The 22,848-nt window shown below is 36.3% G+C and overlaps 1 protein-coding gene across 46 annotated transcripts in view; it reads right to left on the minus strand.

The window, feature by feature from the left end:
• Tm1 (tropomyosin 1) overlaps positions 1–22,848 on the minus strand; it is a 76,307-nt gene that overhangs the window by 19,020 nt on the left and 34,439 nt on the right. For 21 of the 46 annotated variants that reach the window (XM_087347931.1, XM_087347927.1, XM_087347919.1 and 18 more), the window contains 3 exons: positions 17,234–17,367; positions 5,894–6,011; positions 2,977–3,047 (listed from right to left, as the gene is read on the minus strand). In XM_087347931.1, the coding sequence (XP_087204057.1) occupies positions 2,977–3,047; positions 5,894–6,011; positions 17,234–17,367 (323 nt within the window). Of the gene's footprint in view, positions 1–1,877; positions 1,949–2,976; positions 3,048–5,483; positions 5,614–5,893; positions 6,012–12,825; positions 12,944–17,233; positions 17,368–22,848 lie in introns of those variants that run through there. The other 25 variants (XM_087347937.1, XM_087347944.1, XM_087347942.1 and 22 more) reach the window with 6 other exon arrangements.

A 22,848-nucleotide genomic window follows, 5' to 3' on the forward strand; every position in this document is an offset into this window, starting at 1 on the left:
GTGAAGTTGTGCAACTAATCATGCAACATTTAGATTTGAAGTGTTTACCTTTAACAGGCTGACACAGAGACGAAATGCCTAACTGAACATTACACAGTAAAGCTAAAATACAAAGTTTATGAAATCCAAAAACTTCATCCAAAAGAGTTCCAAGGATGAAAAATATGACAAACATGAATGTGCCCATAAGGTGCTCTTCACTCTCACAGAATAAGAGCACTCAATAAAATATTATCTCACAGAAGCTGCCACAATAAGAATAATTAAATATTCTGGAACAATTTAGAACTGATAATGGAAACAAGGCTTTTTTTTGGGACTTTTGCTTCTAATTGAGAGGTATGACTGACCAAGATGATTGTATCACAAAATAAACTTATTTTAAAACTTCCAATACTGCACACACTGCATGACCATTATCAGGATTCATTTTGCCATTGTCATCTTCCATATCAGCAGCCTTGAGTGTAGGTATACCATCTGGAGGGCCTGCACTCTATTTATGGATGAATCTTCTATGTGATTATGCTCCAAAGCTCAGAACTCAGGCCCCTTACACGGTGCAGTATTTAAACCCACCTATACAAGTACAAATTAAATGTAACTGCCTCTTAACCATTCGTAGTGTGCTTTCACCAGCTTCTGTAGTGACTTAAAATAAACTGCTGCACACCATACCCTACAGACACTCTCAAATTCCACCTTACCAAATCACGAATGACCTGCAATCTCCGAAGTACCAGTCATGCAACGGTTGTAACATCTGTCCTCACATACTGTCCGTGTTTTGCTAAACCACTTTCCACCTATATGTTTTATATGGCAGTGTATACTGATGGGTCATTAGTTCAGGAGTCAACATACGTTTGATGGTCAGGTATGTTACCGCCTTCACAGAATTAACATCTTCACCACTGAACTCTTAAAGTATGTACCGATCACCTGTTCATCCAGCATCAAACTTGGAAATGTCATGTCTGCAGATTTATTACATGCCTTGCAGAGTTTCAATGGTTGCATATCTGATCATTTGATCATTACTGAGACTATAAGTCCAATGTCCCAACTGCAGAGGGCAGGGGAGTTTTTATATTTTGATGGATGGCCAGTCGCACATATCCACCCAGCAAAGAGGTCACTTATGCAGTCACCTGATCAGCCAATTTACAAGCACAACCCATTTCTAATCCTTCCTCTAAAGCAGTTTTATCCTCACTGCATGACAAACCAATTCAGTGGGTACTGAGAGACAGTTTATATTTAACATGAATTGAAGTAAAGAGTTTTCTGGATATTTTCCATTGACTAATAAATAAAACCATAAAATCTGAGTGGGTCTACCTGAAGACAGATATAGATTCCCATTTCCAAAATGTCGTGGATTTTAGATATTAGACGATGGAAAATATCCAAAAAAAACTCTTTACTTCAACAAAGCACCATCGTCACAAACTTTTAGGATTAACCTAAACTGTTTACAGGCACATACAGCCAAAGATGCTGAGGAATCTTCAACCCAACAAGCACAATACTGTGAAAGAGTGTGGTAGTTTTCTTAGAACAAGAGGATGTCCTTCCAAACCTAACTCCCCCCATTCCTCAACAGATAACTAAATGTAAAAGAGAAACATCACAGAAAGACCAGAAGACACATTAAAACTCTGTTTTCAAGTCCCTGTGTATATGAACACATGGTTTTATAAACCTTCAATAGACGACAATTATTTAAAACTTAAAAAAGGCAAAATTTATACAAGTTTTGTGAAAAAAATTGTGCATAGAGAACTGGGAGTATGCTGTACTTACTGAAAATTTAGATACAAATTGTACATTATTTAACTACGCTCACTGTAAGATAATGACAAGTCATGTCTCACCCGTCTCCCTGTTCAGCACGTTCCTCAGCTCGCTCTAAGTCCTGCTCCATCAACACCAGTTTTCTGGCCACCTACAGCAAGAGGAGTAGCCAGTGCAGCAAACAACACAAACATGCTTGAGGGTGCAGCAAGTTAATAACATGATTAAGTCCTACAACCACGCTCAATGCCATCATAAGAGACAGATAAACCTGCAGCCTAACGCTGTAACAACCTTTATCTAACTTCATGACTCATGAAATTATCATGAACCTTGGATTGACACAAAACAAATGAGGAAAGTTTATAATAAAAAATATTTGTTTTAGTTTTATGAAAAGTTCCACAAAATGTCACTGGATTATTAAGTACAAACATTTTCCATTTCCAGTTTTCAAAGTTGGACTCATTTTATCACTGTCACTGATGGACAATGAAAACGCATTCTCTTTACATCCAGACAAAATACTCATTTTCCATATGAATCTGCTACAGAATGTTATGGGGCGCCACCAGCTGCAGGTGTATGCTATCTTAATTATCAAACAAACATGCAAAACTGAGCATTGGGCATACTATTCCTTGAATATTATATTACCACAAAAATACACAATACGTGCTACTGTACTTAGCTCATGTTGTACTATGTGAATGTAGTTAGCAACAACCTGCAGGTCATAATGCCCAAAATATGAGTTTAATTCCAAAACTTGATAATTTATTCAAACAAAATTAAACTGAAGTGAAATTAATTTTCTATACTTATATTCAAACACATATAATTAAGAAAATAATATCCAAGTTACATGTGGATGGATTTTGAATAAGTGCAGAAGACTACAATTCATCAGAATTACTAGTATTTTCAAGAATTTTCTCATATGTCAACATTTCAGAGGAACTCACTGTCTCCATCTTCAGGCCTCATATACAGTAGCAAAACATGAGCTAAATATTTCTAATAAGAGCTCAATACTTGTAACAGGTAACCTTATATAGAAAAGCACTTAGCAGAAGACACACAAAGATTGTTACCAAAAATCAAATTTCAGATATATTCAATAATAAAATCCCTGTGAATAAAGCATGCAACACACAATAAACAACTCTGAGCACATACGATTCACCACTCTCTGCACGTTCCTCTGCTCTTTCCAAGTCAGCTTCAACCATGGCTAACTTACGTGCAACCTGAAATTGAAACCATTTTATATAATGTGTGCATTAGTCACAATTTTCACACCCAACCTCCCTGGCAGTCATCTAAAATAATTTAATCTGCAATTATAACATACAGATATAAAAAAGTGTTTATGGGTCAAATCTTCATAAATTTACTATAAAATCCCAAAACCAAAAAAAAAAAAAATATGGGTATACAGTCAAATTTGGTAAAAGTAACTTGCACATTGTATGTGTGTACGTGTGTGTGCACACATTCGGTGGGCGTGTGGGGGTAAATGATGATTCATGATATGGGTGGACTGCCACACAATTCCTTTTTATATTCCTATAAGGGCAGATGTAAACACAAAAATACAGATTTCAAAGTTTCAGGTATGAGAAAATGTGTAACAGATTTTTAGGACGCAAGAAAAGTCTCCATTTCAGTGATCATGTTGCAGCAAGTAAATCTTTTCAATAATAATTACAGTAATTTAGTACATTTTAAGGAAAACATAATGCATCAATAATTATTAATCTGTCAACATAACTTTTCAGACTCTGAAGGCCACCATCAGTTGGTTAAATATTACCCAGAGTACTGGAATGTTACTACCATACAAATCAATGTATACTGAATGTAATAATATTCCAGCACTCAAACATATTTAACCAACTGATGAAAACCTTATACAGCCAAAACATAGTGGTCCCAATTATTTTAATTAAAAACCTATTAAGAAGTTGTGTCGGCAGATTATATACAGCTGATTATAATGAATGAAGTCTAAACACTGTCCACCATTTAAAAGAGTTCATCAAAGGTTTCAATTAGTTGATAGGTTATTCAGAAACTGGGTATTGTTTTTATATAGCTATGATTATGTAGCTTAAAATAGGATTTTCCAGTACCACAAAGTTGCTAAAATGTAAGTATATCCAATCATGTTCCTTCCACTATTCTTTCTGTATTTCATAAAATTAAAGGCTGAAAAAAGTTGGCAGAGTTTAGCATGTAACAACCAACTTAATGAACAAACCATGCCACATGACACGTAGACCTTGTATCGGTTACTTCTGTAATGGAAAATGTTAGTAAGTTAACTGGAGCACTCAACAAACTCACAAACTGAATCTACAGTATGTGGTTAATCCAACAATAAGTAGAATTATGAGGAAAGAATTTAATGATAAAAGGCAGGGGTCAGCAACCTGCAGTCCATAGGCCCATCATATCACTTGGGAATTAGCCAATGCAAGAAGGACAAACATTTTCTGCTACTAAGAAGAACTGATACATATACATACACACATTATCTAGTCAACAAAACAATATGAAAATTACTGTGGTCTGATAAGTGTTATAAAATTAACGACGACTTGAAATCAAAACTGCTTGAAAGTTAACAAGCACCATCTTTACTGTAAACTTAGTTGTATGGAGAAATGCAGCTATACTCCAAGTTAATAAAGCAGTTCCACTTACTGACCATGACATTCTTTTCTGTGGCCCTCAACAAAGACATGAAATGAATAGCCAATACGGCCTGTGGTAATCAAAGGGTTGCCGACACCTGGTATAAAGGGAAACACTAATCCATGCAGTACAAAAAAAAACCCACCACACTGCAGAGATGATTAGACTGTATGGAGAAACAAATTTCTTTTAGTCTCCTTAGTACGAGGAATAGTGGTGAATGGAAGCCTTTTTAATTGAAAATATCTCCAACAGTGTTTCCCCATAAAAAAAGAAAGTTGGTAATATTTTGTTGACTTGCACCAGGATATTGTTCTATTCAGGCACAGAACTTTTATTTTGACGTAACACCTAACACTGCCCTTTTCCCCACTACCTTTGAAATTACATAGGGAATTTTAAAGCTTTCATGGGTGCAATGCAATGGTAGAGGGGCACTGTATCAGGATTTGACTGTACTACAAAACATGTGGCCACTAAATATAATTTAAAAAAAAGGGCTTCACTCATTCACGCAAAATCTGCATCACCTACCACTACCCATTCATAAAACAATCAATGGCAAAAGAATAACAATACAGTACTAGGAAACACTTTCCACAATAAGTACACCAATTTTGATAATATTAACCCACATTTTAGGAAAATCTGACTTGAATATAACAAGAGTGCATAATGTTACTTTTTAACCTTTATGTACCAAATGTCGGTATTAAAAATATACACAATAAAAGCCCCAGAATAACCAAATTCATTTTCAAAAAATACAGTTAGCCAGTCCTGTAACAAAGTAATAGTATTATTATTACTGCTACTGCTACTACAATATTATAGTAGTATTATTAACAGGAGGGTTTCTGGTTATTTCCTGCAAAAGAATAAGTAATTATGAATTAAACAACTCATGCAAATTTTCACGAAAGTGCAGCAAGCACCATGGAACATACAACAGTTGAACACAAGCTCATGATAAACATTCTACGTACGGAAATGGATGCTGCACTATGCTTTGCTAAAACTGGCTGAAGTTGATGTTCCTTATTCCTTGGAACACACTTCATGGAATAAGTTTCTCTTTGAAAAAATCCAGAGAACTCTGATCCCCATCAACACTTCCTTCACAAAGAGAACACTTCCATTTAAACAACACTTCCAACATCAACGCAAATATCTTCTGCGTGTCACCCTGTCAGCATACGATATTACAACTACAATGTGAACATAATAATGTACCTAGCCTAACATATCCCACTACACAGATCAAATATTTGATTGTTGAGTCCTCTTTGCAAGTTCCATGGTGAGCAGACTATGCAATCACAAGTCATGTTATTAAAACAATCACATTCAGTTCGGTTACGCGGAATTCATGTCATGCAGGTGCCGAACACGTCACCTCATCATATTTTTTGTCAGCCTCTTCAGCCATGAACCTGGCCTCTTTCAACTGGTTCTCCAATGCATCCATACGCTCTTCATCTGCCAGGCCTTTGGATTCAAGAATCTTACGAGCTCTGCACCAAGCAAAGAAACAAAACCCACCACCTTATCACTGCACAAGTTTATATAACGAAATGACAGGGAGAACAAATATGGGGATTATATCTGTCACAGAGTAAATTCTGCAATTACCAAGTACATACAAAGATTTCAGTGGCTAAAAGATTGGACAAGCATAAGAATGAAGAAAATTTCTCAACTCAAGCACTTGTGTTGCATGTTCCAGATTTTGGGTTGTGCTATACTGTACTGTACATTTACAACTGCTACAATAATGATACAAAATGGCTTCAAAATATCTTAGGGACATGTGGTAGTGCATGGACTATCAGTCACAATAGCTCTGATAGGACAAATATTCATTTTCAATTAACTTCACATTAAAATAAATAAAAACAGGTTCTGAAAACTGAGTATAATTAGTAGAAGAAATCTAATACAGCAAATTTATAATATGTTAACCCCTTAAAGCCAATGGTACCTACATGTACCACCTGCTTTTTAAAAATCAGTACTTCTACATTTTTCCCACAGTGTCTTTATGGGCATCACATGATTCTCAGAATTAGCAGCAATTATTTCATTAAAGAACACAGTCAATCAATCTTTGTAGTGGAGCTGCATTGTGAATTATTTTTTGGGGAACTTAATGTTTACGTAGAACATCAATAAGCTTCAGAGAGTTAATACGAACAAGTGTCACAACAGTAAATGAAAACTCTCCTACTTCAAGAATAGGATGTTGTGTTGAACATATTCTGCTCCCATCACACATAGGCAGGAATAGGCAAAGCCAGTAACAAATTACATTCCTTAGATTAATTAAAGTAATAACAAGTATTAAAACTTATTCATAAATAGCATGGTGTGCTATATGGTTACAAAGGACATGTGCTGTAGCAATGCTTCTTTCACCACCATCTTCCCTTTTTTATTTACAAAATAACTATCAAGAGCACCATACAGTTTCCAGACAAGTTTCTGATTTTGTACTTTCCATTAAAAAACTTACAGATGGACTGCAACAAAGAAATAAAATGTACTATCAAAATTATATTATGTACAGTGCATCTGACCTGAATTTTTTTATTATAAAATGTTCAGAATATAAGCAATGTAACAGCATGTACAATGAAGCTCAGTAATTCATTTTTCATACTGCCCAGCAATGTCAGTGGTATTATAACAATTCTGACAAGTTGTGACTGTTCAACCTGCAGTAGGCAATACAGGCAGTGAAATGTAGTCTGAAAGCAGAGTTTAGGTATCTGATTGCAAGATAACTGCTTGTTTTAAAAGGACAATTATGGATAAAGAATTGAAATTTATTCTTGAAAATATCATATTTATGTTGACATAATTTGGAAGACTCAAGATTCCAATACTTGCTTTATGATGAATATTCTGGACCTGCTGGAATTTACTGCAACCACAATCCCCTTACTGTTGAGGAACTGCAGTCATAACAATTTAAGCTACAGAATTTACAGGGCGTCTGGTGACTATGTCAATACACCACAATCTTATACTCAAGGTCATTCAAAGTTAGAAATGTCAAATAAACATGTCTGATTTTCAACAATTAAGCTCTGAATATTCTTAATTCAAGATCCACAGACCTCGCATCAGAAGTCTGATAATATAGTTTCTCTCTTCTCTTCACTTTGCGTTCATTTACCGTGTTTTTCATGGAAATTTAGAGGAGGTCCAGTAACCACATTGGCCAATTCTGCAGACCACCATGACCAATCCAGGAGGGAAGTGATCAGTTAGGTAGTCCATCATGTATAAACTGAAATATGGGGTGACCCATCACACTACAAGTACATCTGTACTTGTAATGTTCAAGATGCATGAATGACTCTGATGTTATATGCAAGGCTCAAATCACTTTGAACTTCAAATATCCACAGCCCCATAACTTCAGAATCGGACCAATATTCATATGACATCCGACTGGGAATGACCTAAGGAATAAGATTCTGAAGTACCAACATAAAGCCACCAGACATCCAGGATATGCCATAAAAAGTTTCAACACATCCAACATAACACAAAACATGTTTAAATTTCAATGTGACATGCTGCTACATTATGCAGAAGTTTTCCAATGTCCTCCTATTCACCCACAAGTCACGTGCGTTGTATAGTCTGGTAAAGTTTACCAAAATTTCAGGGTGCTTGCTGCCTCCTACATCAATCGCCCTGATGATGGAAGCAGCAAGCAACTTGGAAGCAATGGCAAACTACCGCCAGACTACACAGCGCAACATCCCACAAGTCATCTTCAAGATGTTGATGTTGGTCATCTGGATTGTTAATGACACATGGACTGCAAGGAGACAAAAGTCCACACACAAAATTATTTGTTGGTAACTCAACCATAATTGTTAAAATTTTAATTTCAGTTTTGTCCCAACAAGAAAATATGTGATTAAAAAAAGCATCATAAATATCATCCTGTGCCCCACCCCCAATTTAAAACTGCAAAAAGTAAACCTTCCATTACTTTTAGACTGCGGTCTTCTGGGTTGTGACTCTGTAGTCTTGCAGCTGGTTACCAATGTCTCCGAGTAACATGTCTTCATCCATTATCTTCAAAGCAGAGAAATATGTTCCTCCAAAATGTCAAACCATGTACTAAACAATACAGAAGATCATGATCTGAAACCCCACTGCTACACAATCCTCAAATCTCATATTCCTTTCCTTTGGCCATGGGTTTCAGATATCACCAACAGCAAATCTGGAGCTTTCAAATGACTTGTCTTCATACTGTAAAGAAATACTGAACACACTTGCTGCTGGTGTACTTGGAGTCCCGAAGAATGAGTCCTCATGTTTATACCTCTATTAATAGTACTAAATATATTTACATTACACCATAAAACACTTTGCTTGTCAAATTACAATGATTCATTAACTAGCACCAAACATTGCAGAAATTATTTTTTTTTAATTTCAATCTATAACCATCTTGTCCCCTCTCATTCCATGCACCTGTACAGTGGTTCCTCAGTTAACAATAAAAACTGGATCCATGAAAACCATCATTAATTTAAATTACTGTTAATTGAACACATGGAATACATGTTAAAGGCTAATTCATTCCAAGAGGAACGACACAAATAAAACAATAAAAGGCGAGCCAGCTGAGCTGTAAACACTCATGAAAGAATTCGCTGATTGGCTGAGGCCACCTGACCAAAACTGAGTGTTGTGTGATATAAACGTATGACTGATCAAAAATGTATCGCTAATAGAAACAATGGGATCCAATGGGAAGTGGATCATTTTTTGGAATATCATTAATTGATGGCATCACAAATCAAGGGGCCACTGTATACAGTGCTGTGCACAGCAGATGGAAATATAAAATAAAACATACTTTTGGTCCAAATTTAAAAAATGTACCACCATGCAAAATTTCAAGGTGACACCGAATTTCATTATCTCAGAAACTAGTATAACTGCTTCCTTTGCACTGTTAGAGAGGGAGGGAGTAACCAAGATGGGTGGTTTCCAGCAGTATAATGCTGTTTCACAAAACTGCTAATGGAAATAATTAAAAAGAGCATAAACTCTTCCCCATCATATGTGAACACATAATCAACATTCAAAATAAGATATTCAGTGTCAACATGCAGTGTTCTTTGCCTTTCTCATCATCAGCTGATCATATATCTGTTGTGTTTTATCAATCTTTTGTTGCCATCTATCAGCTGTTACTGATATTATGAGAAGTAGGTACTTGTGGAAACTCCCGTAGCATTTGCTAGTTGTCTTGAAAATGGCATAAGACCTTTAAAAATAAAAAATTAAAACACATTCCAATTTCAGATGAATGTTTTGAAGTTATGAGTGAATTTATGAATGAGGACACTAGCACTGACAATGAAAATGATTGTAAAACTAAACATAAAGGTGGGGGGGGGGGGGGGGGGTCAAAGACATTTGGATGAAGAGTGACCCAAGTTCTATAATTGTTTATGGTTGAAATTGGTTACACAATCCCAGGAAGGGTCTCTGACAGGCAAAACAAAGACTGAACAAGTAACATTCATCATTATGTAAGTAACAAACACAAAAATAATTTTTGCATCAAGATAAATACCTAGTGAACAAAGGAAACATGCTACTGCTTTAAAACATGTTTCACACAACTTCAGCTTCGCCAGGGACTACGTTTCGAGATGTCCCATCAAAATTTAAAGACATATTTGTCTCCTGAGTGGCCGAAAGATATGGCTGACAACAATCTCACTCATTTCTAACAAATTCCTTTTTAATGTAACACTTCATTCATTGAATCATTATCCTTTTAAACCCAATCGATTGCTACAACGGCAGACTTTTTAAAATGTTGCAACTACAGAGGGTTAAAGAATACAATCCTTATTTAAATGCTGTTGCTAAATTTTACACATCTAATCCCTGTTTCATCACCATCAAAATGATATCAGTTGGCTTTTATTATTTTATTAATAAAAGCTTGTATGAAACTGTATTACTAAATTGTGTATCACCTTCACACGTTATTCTCTACCATTAATACAGTTTCATAGCAGGAACAATTCCTCAACCACCATTTCATATATGGTCCTGAAAATTTTGTTTGATGCTTCATCTTTATATATTTAGTATTATAATTTAAAGAAGAGAAACAAATGGCACCTGCATAATTTTCTTTCTTTCATAACCGATTAATTATTCTCAAAATTTGGTAATGAGACAATAATAAGTTCATCTACAACTATGTTTGGAACTCTTTTGTCTGCTTGAAAATTCCTGTGTGAGGTTCACCATTTCATACCTGCTTCACAATAAAGAAACAGGAAATTAAATATTAAAATCCTAATGTTAAATAGTATACTGACACTGTAAATGACATCTTGCAAAAGTGACCTGACCTTAATTCTACCTGGTATCACACTGCTTATCTCCTGAACATTTTATAACAGGAACTTTCAAGTCAGATATACTTTACAGCACATAATTCTGAAGTATATTTAATTTATGTTACAATAATACCCAAATGTCTGCATGTACGCCTTTTAATTAAAAACTTGTCTGGAATTTGAATGATATTCTTGCCAATTTTCTTGTAAAAGAAGAAAAAGGAAGATGGTGATGATAGAAAACAATGAGAAAAACTACAAAGAATTTTGTACTGCAAACAATCAAGCAAATCCAACAATTTTAAACCCACACACATTATTCTAAGCTATATGAAATTTTGTAGGCCTACATGCAAGCTGGGAAACTACATAACATACAGTATAAAGGAATAAACATGTCCACTTGTCACATGTATTCAGACATCTGACACTGTAACATTTTAATTGCTAAAACATTTTCCTTGATTAGGCCTATTACATTAAATGTAAGATGGATATATCACTCTACATTATACCTTTCATAATCAAATTATTACATGTTAATATATAGTTCTGTATGTGGAAATAAATATAATATGAAGAAGTCATTTACAATCACTTTACCAAAACTTCTCCATATTAACCATTAGCAACCTGCAGTGCATCCACTGGCAGTGAAATGAAACTCTCACTTCACACCTGGCAAAACTGCAAGACTTACCAAATGCTACAAGATTTTCCCAAAATTGTCAAATATTGCTCCATAAAAACAATAAAATCAACTTGCCTTTCTAAGATGTGCTGAAAATGAAGTCTGTACAAGCATGAAGAGGAACTTCATGCACTGAACCATACTCCCCACATACAACTACTCGTACTCAATACGATGTTGGACACAGTTGCACTGCTGCGTGAATAATTTTAGTGGCAATTGCTGTTAGGACTTGGCAGTGAGTCATATAGCCCCTGCTGGGAGCCAGAAAGTGATAGTTGCATTTAACATCAGTGACACACTGTAGTATAAGGCACTAATGATCAATTCATCTCAAATTAAGTCTCAATGAATATTGAAAGACAATAATAGCATGTCTAATATTCTCCAATCCCACTACTTCCAAGCCCAACAAACACATAAAGGCTCTTTCATGTTAACTACTATTACAAATTATTTTTAGAAGCAACATCAATTTTTTTTATTTCATTAACACCTTCACCTCACAAACATTTTAAAACCATCTTGAAGTTTGTGGATAGACGTTTCCCAACATTCATCAAGTATTATATTCCACTGCAAACTTATCATTAAAAATCTGAATACTTTTAGATGGAAAATCTAAATCAAGAAGTTACCTTTTATTGAATTTCATCCAGACTCCGATCACTTGTTCTTGAACAGATTCAAATATTCCCCTTAACACCTCATTCTCTCTTTTTACTTTCAAGAGCAGAATGCCAAAATATGCATTCAGGGAAGACTATGGATAAACGTCATATACATATGTCTAGTGCAACACAAAAAGCAACTGCAACAAGCAATAATGTATGTTTTATAAGTTGAAGTAACTGACAACAAAAACTATGACTGGAAGCACTACAATGATGAAAGTGTTATCAATGCAAAACATATGCACTATCAAGCAACCGCTAACTACACTCACATATGCTCTTCAAGAACACTGACTTTTTGTTCAGACGTTGGTCTCATCATATCAGACGATCACATTCTTATACTGAACATTTACAGTATGTAATTTCTTGTTATTTTAATGCAAATTATACTACAAACCCATTATCTATGCAAAATGTACTTGACAAAAGCAGAATACACTCTGGACAGAATTTATGACCATCACTGGAACATCTCGTCATGGTTCAGCACAGCTTCCCTGCAAAAAGAATCACCATCACCAACTGACACTTCCGACGTTGCTGCTGCCACTTCCAGTCTTACCTCTTCATATTTCTTATCTGCCTCCTCGGCTATAAGTTTAGCCTGAGACAGTTGTGCTTCAAGGATAGCTACGCGGTCATCTTCCATATTGGTACGATTCTCCAATGCCTTCCGTATCCTATAAGCACAATGGATACTGTTATCACCCAATCTTACATACTTACAATACCACATTTCAGATCCAATGTAAATAATAGATACCTTCAACTTTGCTGATTGGAGAAATAAAATTCAAATTTTCCAGTTTTTCTACCACCACACATTCAAAAATTTTGTATTATCAGAAAGATATCTGTTCTAAGAAAATCTTTAATACTATATTTGTGCACTGAACATCTGCATAATGTGGACAATAAAAAGTACTGCCTTCAGACGATGTATTATATCCAATAATTTTAGTTGATTTCAGTTAATTTACAAATTCTAGTAACATAAGCACTATAAAATACAAACTAAAATAAACAAAATAAAACATGGATTCATTTATCACTTCTATACAAATTTTAAAACTCCCCATGAACAAGTACTTGTGCATATTTCTTAAAAACTAATCACAGACTATATTCTAATCCAGGGGTGGCCAACCCGCGGCCCGCATGTGGCCCGCCTTGAACATTTTTCCGGCCCGCGAGATTCATCACACTTTTACAAAATATATTTATATTTAATTTTTAGTGCTATATATTTCTTTACAATGTACGCTTAGTATCATTATTATTATATTATCTATGTTTACATGTAAGAATAATAGTAAACACAATAATAATAACTCATTATGTTTCAATTTTTCACTCCAAAAAAATGTCTATAGTGTATCTAAATCTAATATGGGGATATATAATTTTATATGTGGCCCGCGGAGTTATGATGCATTTCCAAAGTGGCCCGAAAGATCATTTGGGTTGGCCCAACCTGTTCTAATCAATTCTACCATATTAATCAAACTTTTACTCCGTGATACATAATATCAATTAGAACTTCCTCTTCATTCCACATAAAATATTAACATTATGCAGATAGTGACACACTCTAAGGCAGTGGTCCAGAAATACAGCTTAAAAATGTAGCAGCCACTTGATAAAAAACCCATTTGCCCACAGTATACTTCATACAAATATTTCTATAAAACATATTTAAAAATTTAAAAGAAATGCTTTAAAAACTCATCATTAAATAGTTATATCAAAAACAATTCAATTAAGACTGCTAAAAAGTTACCACAGCCACAATTCCCCAGCAATTCAAAAACGGTAGGGATGGACAAGCTTATTTCATGGGTCCTGTCTTATGTCAGCACACTCACCCAGGGCCTTGATGTATGCATTAGACAGATTTTACAATGCCTTTATCATCAAAAAAGGCAAAATTCTGTACTGTTAAAAAATGGTAGCAGAGAATAAACTATGAAACATCATTATTCCACATTACTTCACACTGTCCAGCATGATACTATGTTGTAACTTGTAAACCGTTCTAAATACATCCTGTAAAAACCTGTAGCTACCAACAACTTGCTACTGCTTACACGTCTATTACAGTATCCAGAGGGACTGTTAAAGAGCCTATTTGTAACCCTTATTAGAATACTTCTACACCTAAACACTTGCATCAAAAACTGAACAGAACTGTGCATTCAGTAAGCTGGGGATTTAGATCTCCAGAATCTTCTTTCTATGAAACAAAACAAGGCTCTAACTCCATTACAGTCTAAAGTATTACCATATACATCTGCTGCTACAAAATCAATAAAACTGAAGAGGAACACTGAATTTAACCTTTAATTCCCTCAGGATTATGAATTTCTATCATATGGGAATACAGAATTTAAAACCCCATACTATGCACCTGCTGGTTGAACTTAACTCAGGGGTTATCTGTTTAGTGGTATGCTATTGTAACACAGCCAGTTGGGCCGCATAAAATGTGATGCACAGTCGATAAAGGTTAACGAAAATGGCCAAAGTTATCATTCACCTCCACCCACGGCAAAGGGTAACATCCACATCCCATACATTTTCACAGTGTGGTGCTTAAACAAAGGACAGCTTTATCTTTGCTTTATCATCATGGACTTCTTGCTATGAGGTGCAATACATCTGTTCCCACTAATGAATAAGGTAGACATAATTAAGTTTCCAGTGATTGTATTAGCACAGACTGAAGAGCTTCATAGACATATGGAAATTTTTGCAGCTTTTGGAAGTAGACACATTTTTCATGCAAGAACAGATTTAAATCCCAGTGCTAGGGGGGTTGCTTGTAGGATTTTAACTCTAGGGAGAGTTTAAACATATATGGTACACCATTGCAACACATGACCAGCTGAACTGTAAATATTATTAAGAATGCTGAGAATTATGGCCTCTCTCCAGAGGAATTCTATTCATAAATTTAGTGTCCCCCAAAACCTTCACTCCATGCTGAAAGTATATATAAAATTAATTTCAAAATCTTTCAAGTCTATCTAATCTACTGCTACATAATTTTATTAAGTTTGCTCAAGATAAATTATCACGTAGCACTTCTCACTCCATCTCTTCTGACTCACGTGATAATAGATGCCAAACTGTAAAGTTATGTCTAGCTGCCAACATAGAAGACTTATTTATTACCTTTCGATACTTACTTGGGTCAGAACTACCCAAAAGGGCTGGTAGCTGACAGACAAGTTTTCAATACCAATGTCATTATGCAGTTAAATATTCAACTACCATTGTTTCAATTCCACCCCTTAACACATATTTCACACACTGTCAAGTTTCTTTATTCTAAAGACCTAATACCCCAGAGGGGCCAAGATTTACATAAAGAATGAACCTCACTTACGAGGTGCGATCGGAAAGTTTCCAGACTGCGCCTATAAAAACCCGTACACTTATCTCAGGTATTAAATTCATCCATCACCCTCGAAGTAGTTCCCCTGGGAGTGAACACAACAATCCCAGCGCCGCTGCCAAGCCTGGAAGCATCCCTGGAAATCTTTCTTTGTCAGCTTGTCAAGCACCATCTACGATTCTGCCTGAATCTCTTCTATCGTCTCAAATCTCCTTCCCTTTAGCTGAATTTTCATCTTTGGGAAGAGGAAGAAGTCACACAGAGCTAAATCCGGCGATCCGGAAAGATCTTTGAGCTCCTGACAAACGAGAAGTCGATTCTGCTTCTGGTTCTCAGACAGGAGCCTTGGCACAAACTTGGCTGCGATGCGTCGCATGTGGAGTTCTTCCTTTAGAATCAGCTGACAGGTGAATGGCCTGCCGAATCTTTCTTAACATTTTTGGGCGTTGTGCTCGAAGATGGTCGTCCAGAACGCTCATCATCATCGACAGAGGTTCGGCCATTTTTAAAACGTGAATGCCACACAAAAGTTTGTGCACGATCCATTGTGGACTCCCCAAATGCTTGCTTTAGCATTTCATAGGTTTCCGTAGCCGTTTTGGCGAGTCTCTGGCAAAATTTGATGCACACTCTTTGTTCATGAAAATCCGCAATCGCAGGAGGGTCGGTGTAATGCACTACCAAAACGCCCGTAACTAAGAAACAAATGCTAATTCGATGATGCCGGCTGGCACACTGATTCACTATGAATGTAGGCCGCACCCCCTAGCGGCAGAAGCTCGTACTACATCCGGTTCGCCCTCTATTGACACAGTCTGAAAACATTCCGATCGCACCTCGTATGTTTATAAAAGTCAATGTAGCTTGCATATGTTCCCTCCTCCTGGCAAAGTTAAAACATACTTTGAATGTGTATTTAATTATGTATGAGCAGGCAAACCTCAATCAAAGCCTCAGACAGACGGACCTAACAGACAACCGAATGGAAGAGGAGAATTAAGGAGATCATGGACCGAATACAGACCAGACAGCCATAGAAGAAGAAGATGAACAGGCAAACACAGGAGCATATTTGAAGAACTGATGCTTCTCCTAATTAAACAAATAGATTATAGGGATGTATGCAGAAAAAAAAAACTGGTTTATACATCAGCTGTAAAATTCCGCTTCATGCAATGGCATGAAAGAAAACCCCCATAATAGAAACAATTCAAACAACAAAGAAGTTAAATGTGTTATTAAAAACTCTACATTCAAGTACACAAAAATAAATTCCAAAATTTCTAATACATGAACTCCCATATCTAAATTTTACAGTCTCTGAAAATCCTGTCTGTCCAATGTCTAGTACAAATCAACCCAACAAGGCCTTTCACAGAAACCATTTATACAGAAATTTAAACTATAATAATTCAGACTTTTGTTTAACAAAATGATGCCAGGTATTTGGCGAGCTGCTTTTGCACTGGGTATTAGTGCAAATTTTGTACATTAGAGAGCAATAAAAGAATATACAAAAACATAAACATGTCTGTTCATTTCTACACTAAACAACTAGATGAACGTAACATACCGCTCAGATTCATCAGCAGCTTGTGAAGCCTCAGCTAATTTTGCTGTGGCAGTGGCCAACCTCTCCTCAGACCTCTCCAGGTCTTCTTCCAAGAGTTGGATGCGACGGTTCAGGGCAGCAACTTCACTCTCTGCCTGCACATAGTACATCATATTCGTGTCAGCATTACCACATTAGACATCAACAAATCTTTTACTAGATTTACATAACATCTTAAATATTGAGTAACAATAAGGATAATACACCATGATTCCTCAAGCCATCTGCAAAATAAAATTTTTTGCTTCCTGAAATGTAATAAGAAGTAACTGTTAGAAACCTATTATCACTACTTTAACATACTCATTTCAAGTTCATCTACTTGCAGAGCCATCTTAAACTTTGTCCAGCTAAAGTGTGAACACACATATGCCTATTAACCAATAAACTGTCATCATAGCAATGAATAATCTGCATCATCACCACTAGAAACAAGTATAAACTTCACAAATACAACAAAATAATATGTACATCATTAAATCACAAGCTTCTAGCCAAGATAGAGTATTCTTTCCTATGCGTGCAATCAGCAAAGATGATCAGGCAGAATTTGATCCATGTCCAATCAACATTTAAGGTAGGAATGTTAAGATATTTGCAACAAATTACACATTCCCCCCTCACGCCAAAAAAAAATTAAGGGTATAATTAATTTTTGGATATATCTCATACATAGCATTACTTCAGACCACACCTTTGACAAATGACAGAAATTACAAACCACCTGTTCATTAAAAAAATTAGAGCATAATACAGAATGTACCATTTAAAATGCAATTCAACAACAATAACATACTATGCAATAAAAATAAAATCCTATGTAACACTCTCCCACCTCCCCAGTGACACTGAAGTCAAGGTTACCCTGGTTTCTAGGCCACTACATCAGGTGTGCAAAAACCTGTGCATGGATAACATGGAGTATTCATTACTTCATTCCATTCATCGGCAGCATATTCATTTTTAAACCAATAAAATATAACACAAAACCTTGATGGCAATAAAATTTGTCTGCCTCCCAAGTTTTGGGGTTGGCCTCAAGTCCAAAATAAACCCTGCTCAAGTTCTAGCCTTTTCAATTTTATGAAAGTAAAATAAATATAATAAACATATGTAACACAACCATTCATTTCGGCACAGTATCATGTACAGATAAACACGAACAGAACAGCTCATTCCACCCCACTTCAAGAACAATGTACCATCCTAATGTATATATCAAATGTCATAAAAGTCTTAACACAACCTTCATAGCCATGATGCAAGGTTAATTTGCAACAGCACTCTTAACAGGTATCCACCACTATTTAGTTAATGGAACAATCACTTTTATAACCACATCATGACCAGATGCTATCTTAGCAGAAACCAATTTCTAAATTAAAATGTTATTTACACAGTTTGTTTATGAATCTTGATTTTAATTGTTACTTAAAAACCTATAACCATGAGCTGCAAACTGCTATATTGTCAGGTTTGCATCCACGATTGTCAAACATCGGGGCTCATGTTATATGCATAGCATGAAGAAATCCAAACATTGAAGGCTGTTGAATGTTACCAATGACAATACAGTTCTCTACTTACATATACACAGTACACTTTCAACTGTGATGTATATTACAAATGGTATTCACAATTCTTACATTTATTTAGAAAAACATCTGGCCAACTTCAATGTCAACACTAAGAATTACAAAACTAATTTTGAGTTAGTATCAAATTAAAATCGAACAAATTCTGCAGTGTTACTCAGTCCAAGACCTTTCATCCTCTAGTTTACAACCCAAAATAATGCCAGTATAGTTACAATTCCATCCACTATTGTATGTGGTTGGTAAAACTTCCATCTTATTATGAATAATATATGGGCAAACAAGAACAGAATTCACTAGTGAACAAAGAGAATAATAAGATGAGGAGGAACCTCAAAATTTCCATTAATCACCTTCAGGTAGGTGAAAAAACCTCCTCGAGGAAGGCAGTACCAGAACAAATGTTGAAACAGGTGAAGTGATGTAAAATGATTTGAGACAGTTCAGAGCAGAATTCTGTGGAACTTTCATGCTGTAGCAATAAACCTACATATTTCCTCATACCACAGCTTCAAAACAACTTGCAAATATTCCCTTATCATATGCAAAAAGTAAACATCTTTTTCTTCCATACTGTTAAATCACACACCTGTTCTGCTATATGAGCTTAAAATAACACTTCATACACTGTAGAACCTATGGAGCTTCTGATGTGAATTGGACACTGCCGATCTTCACAAAATCAAGTACACCTCTCTCGCTTTTTCACATACAATATTTGGAGCTTAAAAGGTTTTGAGTGATCTATAAGTTCTGTCTGCCCCAATTCTAAATAATTTGCTGTTACACGTCCTGCGACATTACCGATCGACCAATGAAGCCCCCCTCAACCACCTACTTAAGTAGGTTAATACTTTGATCCCCTCTCTGAAGCCGAATCTACTGCTGCGTCTAGCTCAAGGGTGGAATTGTCTAAAATCTCAGAATTACTGATGCTTCAAAGAATTTTGTATTGTGTTTTGAAGAAACCAACAGCATGTGCATCTACTTATCTTTACAGCTTTCAAATACAGGCAAGGTAACGACATTTGTTTACCAAGTGGGCTGAAAGGAATGGACTACAGCCTTATGGCGAAATCAGCATTTCAAATCTTGCCTGAATTTTGAAAATAGCGATGTGATCGCTCGGCATGCGAGACCGGCATATATCAATGTCATGCAACGTCGACAGGGCTCTTATCTGGGTCTTAACAAATTACAACAGGTTTCAACACATCGTTAACAATCTATCTAACCAGAGCGCTTCACACTCGATTACAGTGTACGTAACATTTTATAGCACATGTATCTTATTACTCGGTGCATGAGTAGGACACTCCTTACACCACTGTGCTACATGATTTCTAGAAGGAACTGTCCTGGTACAAACTAGAGATTAAAAGTAGCGAACATGAAAAATCTGTTCGTTACCTACAGAACAGAAACGCGCCCTTCGTATCGCAAAATACGTAATTTGAAACGTATAAATAACTGTCACATTAACACAAGATATGTAGAAGGATGAGGTTGAAGCAGGGGCAAAGCCCATTTGTTGCAGGCGAATATCCAGACGACGGCCTTTCCAAGTCAGACCACTTCCGAAAAGCAAAATCCGTATCAGAAGTAAAGGAAGCCTTGGAATGTTGCGGTAACTAAGAAAACAAAATTCCACGCCACAGTAACTGATAACTATTTAGGCGTGAAAATGCTCTAACGTCAAGGCATAAAACGGATGCCGCATTATGCCTCCTCTATAAGGAAGCGCAGTATTCCAGTTATCTTTATGTCAACATCAATTAAAACTGCAAAACGTCGTTTCCGCCATAATGTTTGGATTAATATAATCTAAAAGATCACAATTCACTGGAGCAATTGCAACGCTTTCCTTCAGGAGTTTCCAATCAGAAAATTAAATATTTAAAAAAAATGCTCGGCACTTCGAAAGGAAATCAAATTAGAACGGTATTACAAACAAAAACAACGTTTAGGTCTAACTCAAGCTGGGGGCCCAACTGCTAGAGTTTGTCCTTTTCCTTTTTTCTTGAAGAAGATTCAGATTCTGAAGCACTGCGTTTTTATTTTTCATTTTGACAATGGAAACGGTCCAAGAAACCAATCTTTCAAATTACATAATGAATGATTTGCTCACACGCCGCTGCTATGATCAAAATATGAACCATTTAGAAACGTATCCAGACACAAAACAAATTCAAAATATATATGAAGGGTGACATTTTCATCTTGCTCTCATTTCACTGACATGGTGCTGCGGGCCACCTAGTATGGCAAAGGATAAAGCTTAATGAAGCACACGCCATGAGAACGCACGAGAGGGTGAAGAGCATAAAAGCTCTGCGCATCAAAGTCTTACTGAATAATTACACGTGCCAGTTGGTACTTTCCGGGGGGGGGGGGGGGTGATACATCAACTGTCCACAAAATGGAGGGCTGAAGTCAAACGCATGGGTGTGGAACAGAATAAAGACCCAGTGATCACTAGGGCGATACCGTTTTCAATGTTACGCATGAGCTGTTGTTGCTGGACCATTTTTTTTAGACAGCACTACGACATCCTCAGCTCCAGCCTAGCGAAACAGAACACATTCTTTGGGATGGAGGATTTGAGTTTTCATGGCGGAGCGTATTTAGACTTTTATTTATTCCGTAACGTTGGAACACAGCCACAAGAACAGACATACGGCGCAACAACCCTGAAGACCACATTCTAAATATCCGTCCACTTATTTTCGCTACTCACATAATAGAATGAAAAATCGTCCATCCTATTCGCCTCTCCATTACGCCAAAACGACAGCAAATAAAGACGCATTAGTTCACATGCCGAATCGTCATTATATGGTACAAGTGTAAACTGTCGGTACACTTTACAGTTATAGTATGACCGTCAAGGCCAAATCACGTAGGCATTCCTCAACAGTTACATGCAAGAAAGGGGTGAGGGGAATGTGTAAGGACAAATGAAACATGCCCATGACCCATATGTAATCGCAATGTACACAACACACCGCACCGCACAAAAAACTCACCTGTCACGACTGCGTGTTAATTTACTCCAAGGAACAGAGTCCTCCTTGAGGAGCTTAAAAACGGGTGCTATGTAGTGAAAAAATTATCAACCATTCATGGGGCCTGAAGACTCATTACCATGTTCACATGATGTCTATCCTGAGCGTCATAAACCCAACCCTCACACTTTCTCATTTTATATCCATTTTAATATTAACCTACATTTTCGTATCTTTCACATGGTCTCTTCCATTCAAGTTTTATGACCAAAATTCCATCTTCAGTTCACTATCATGCATATACCCCACTCATCTCATCCTGCTTCATTTGATACCCTAATATTATTTGGAGGAGAATACAAATTACAAAGTTCCTCACTGTGCAAAGTTTTCTAGTCTTTCATCACTTCTTCCTTCTTAGAGCCAAAAATTATCTTCAGCATCCTGTTCTCAACATTATAATTTTTTTATTTGGTCAGAAAGTGATCTTTATAACAAAGAAACATAACATTCAGTGCACAAATGAAGTCTTCACATCTTAACTCCAAAACTTTGCCAAGAATCAAATTAGCACATGCTTATATCCTACCAATCTTTACCTGTTACCAGATAGTGGTTCCTAACTGGATACATGTAGTCACAGCACATCAGTTACCATGACTACAAAAGCTTTTTGGCCACATCACAGTGACATACGCAACATCCTCCCTGGCACAATGAAACCTGGGAGAGGATCTAAAATGTGTGTGAAACTGTGCCCCTCCCACACCACACACACTTCCTTCCCATCATACCGAAACCAGTTCACAATAGTTTATTAGCCTCCAAATCATATTATAAGAGTCAATTACACAGGCTCTGCCTCTCCACACATAGCACTACTAGCTGCTGCAGTATCAACACTCAATTCATGGAATACTTCAACTACCATGTTAATTACTGTTTATTAACTGTATCACAAACATACACTAACAGG

The sequence above is a fragment of the Zootermopsis nevadensis genome, unplaced genomic scaffold (genome assembly GCF_977971745.1).
Source record: "Zootermopsis nevadensis isolate Lab colony 2312 unplaced genomic scaffold, Znev_1.0 Znev_ptg000012l, whole genome shotgun sequence".
Taxonomy (NCBI): domain Eukaryota; kingdom Metazoa; phylum Arthropoda; class Insecta; order Blattodea; family Termopsidae; genus Zootermopsis; species Zootermopsis nevadensis.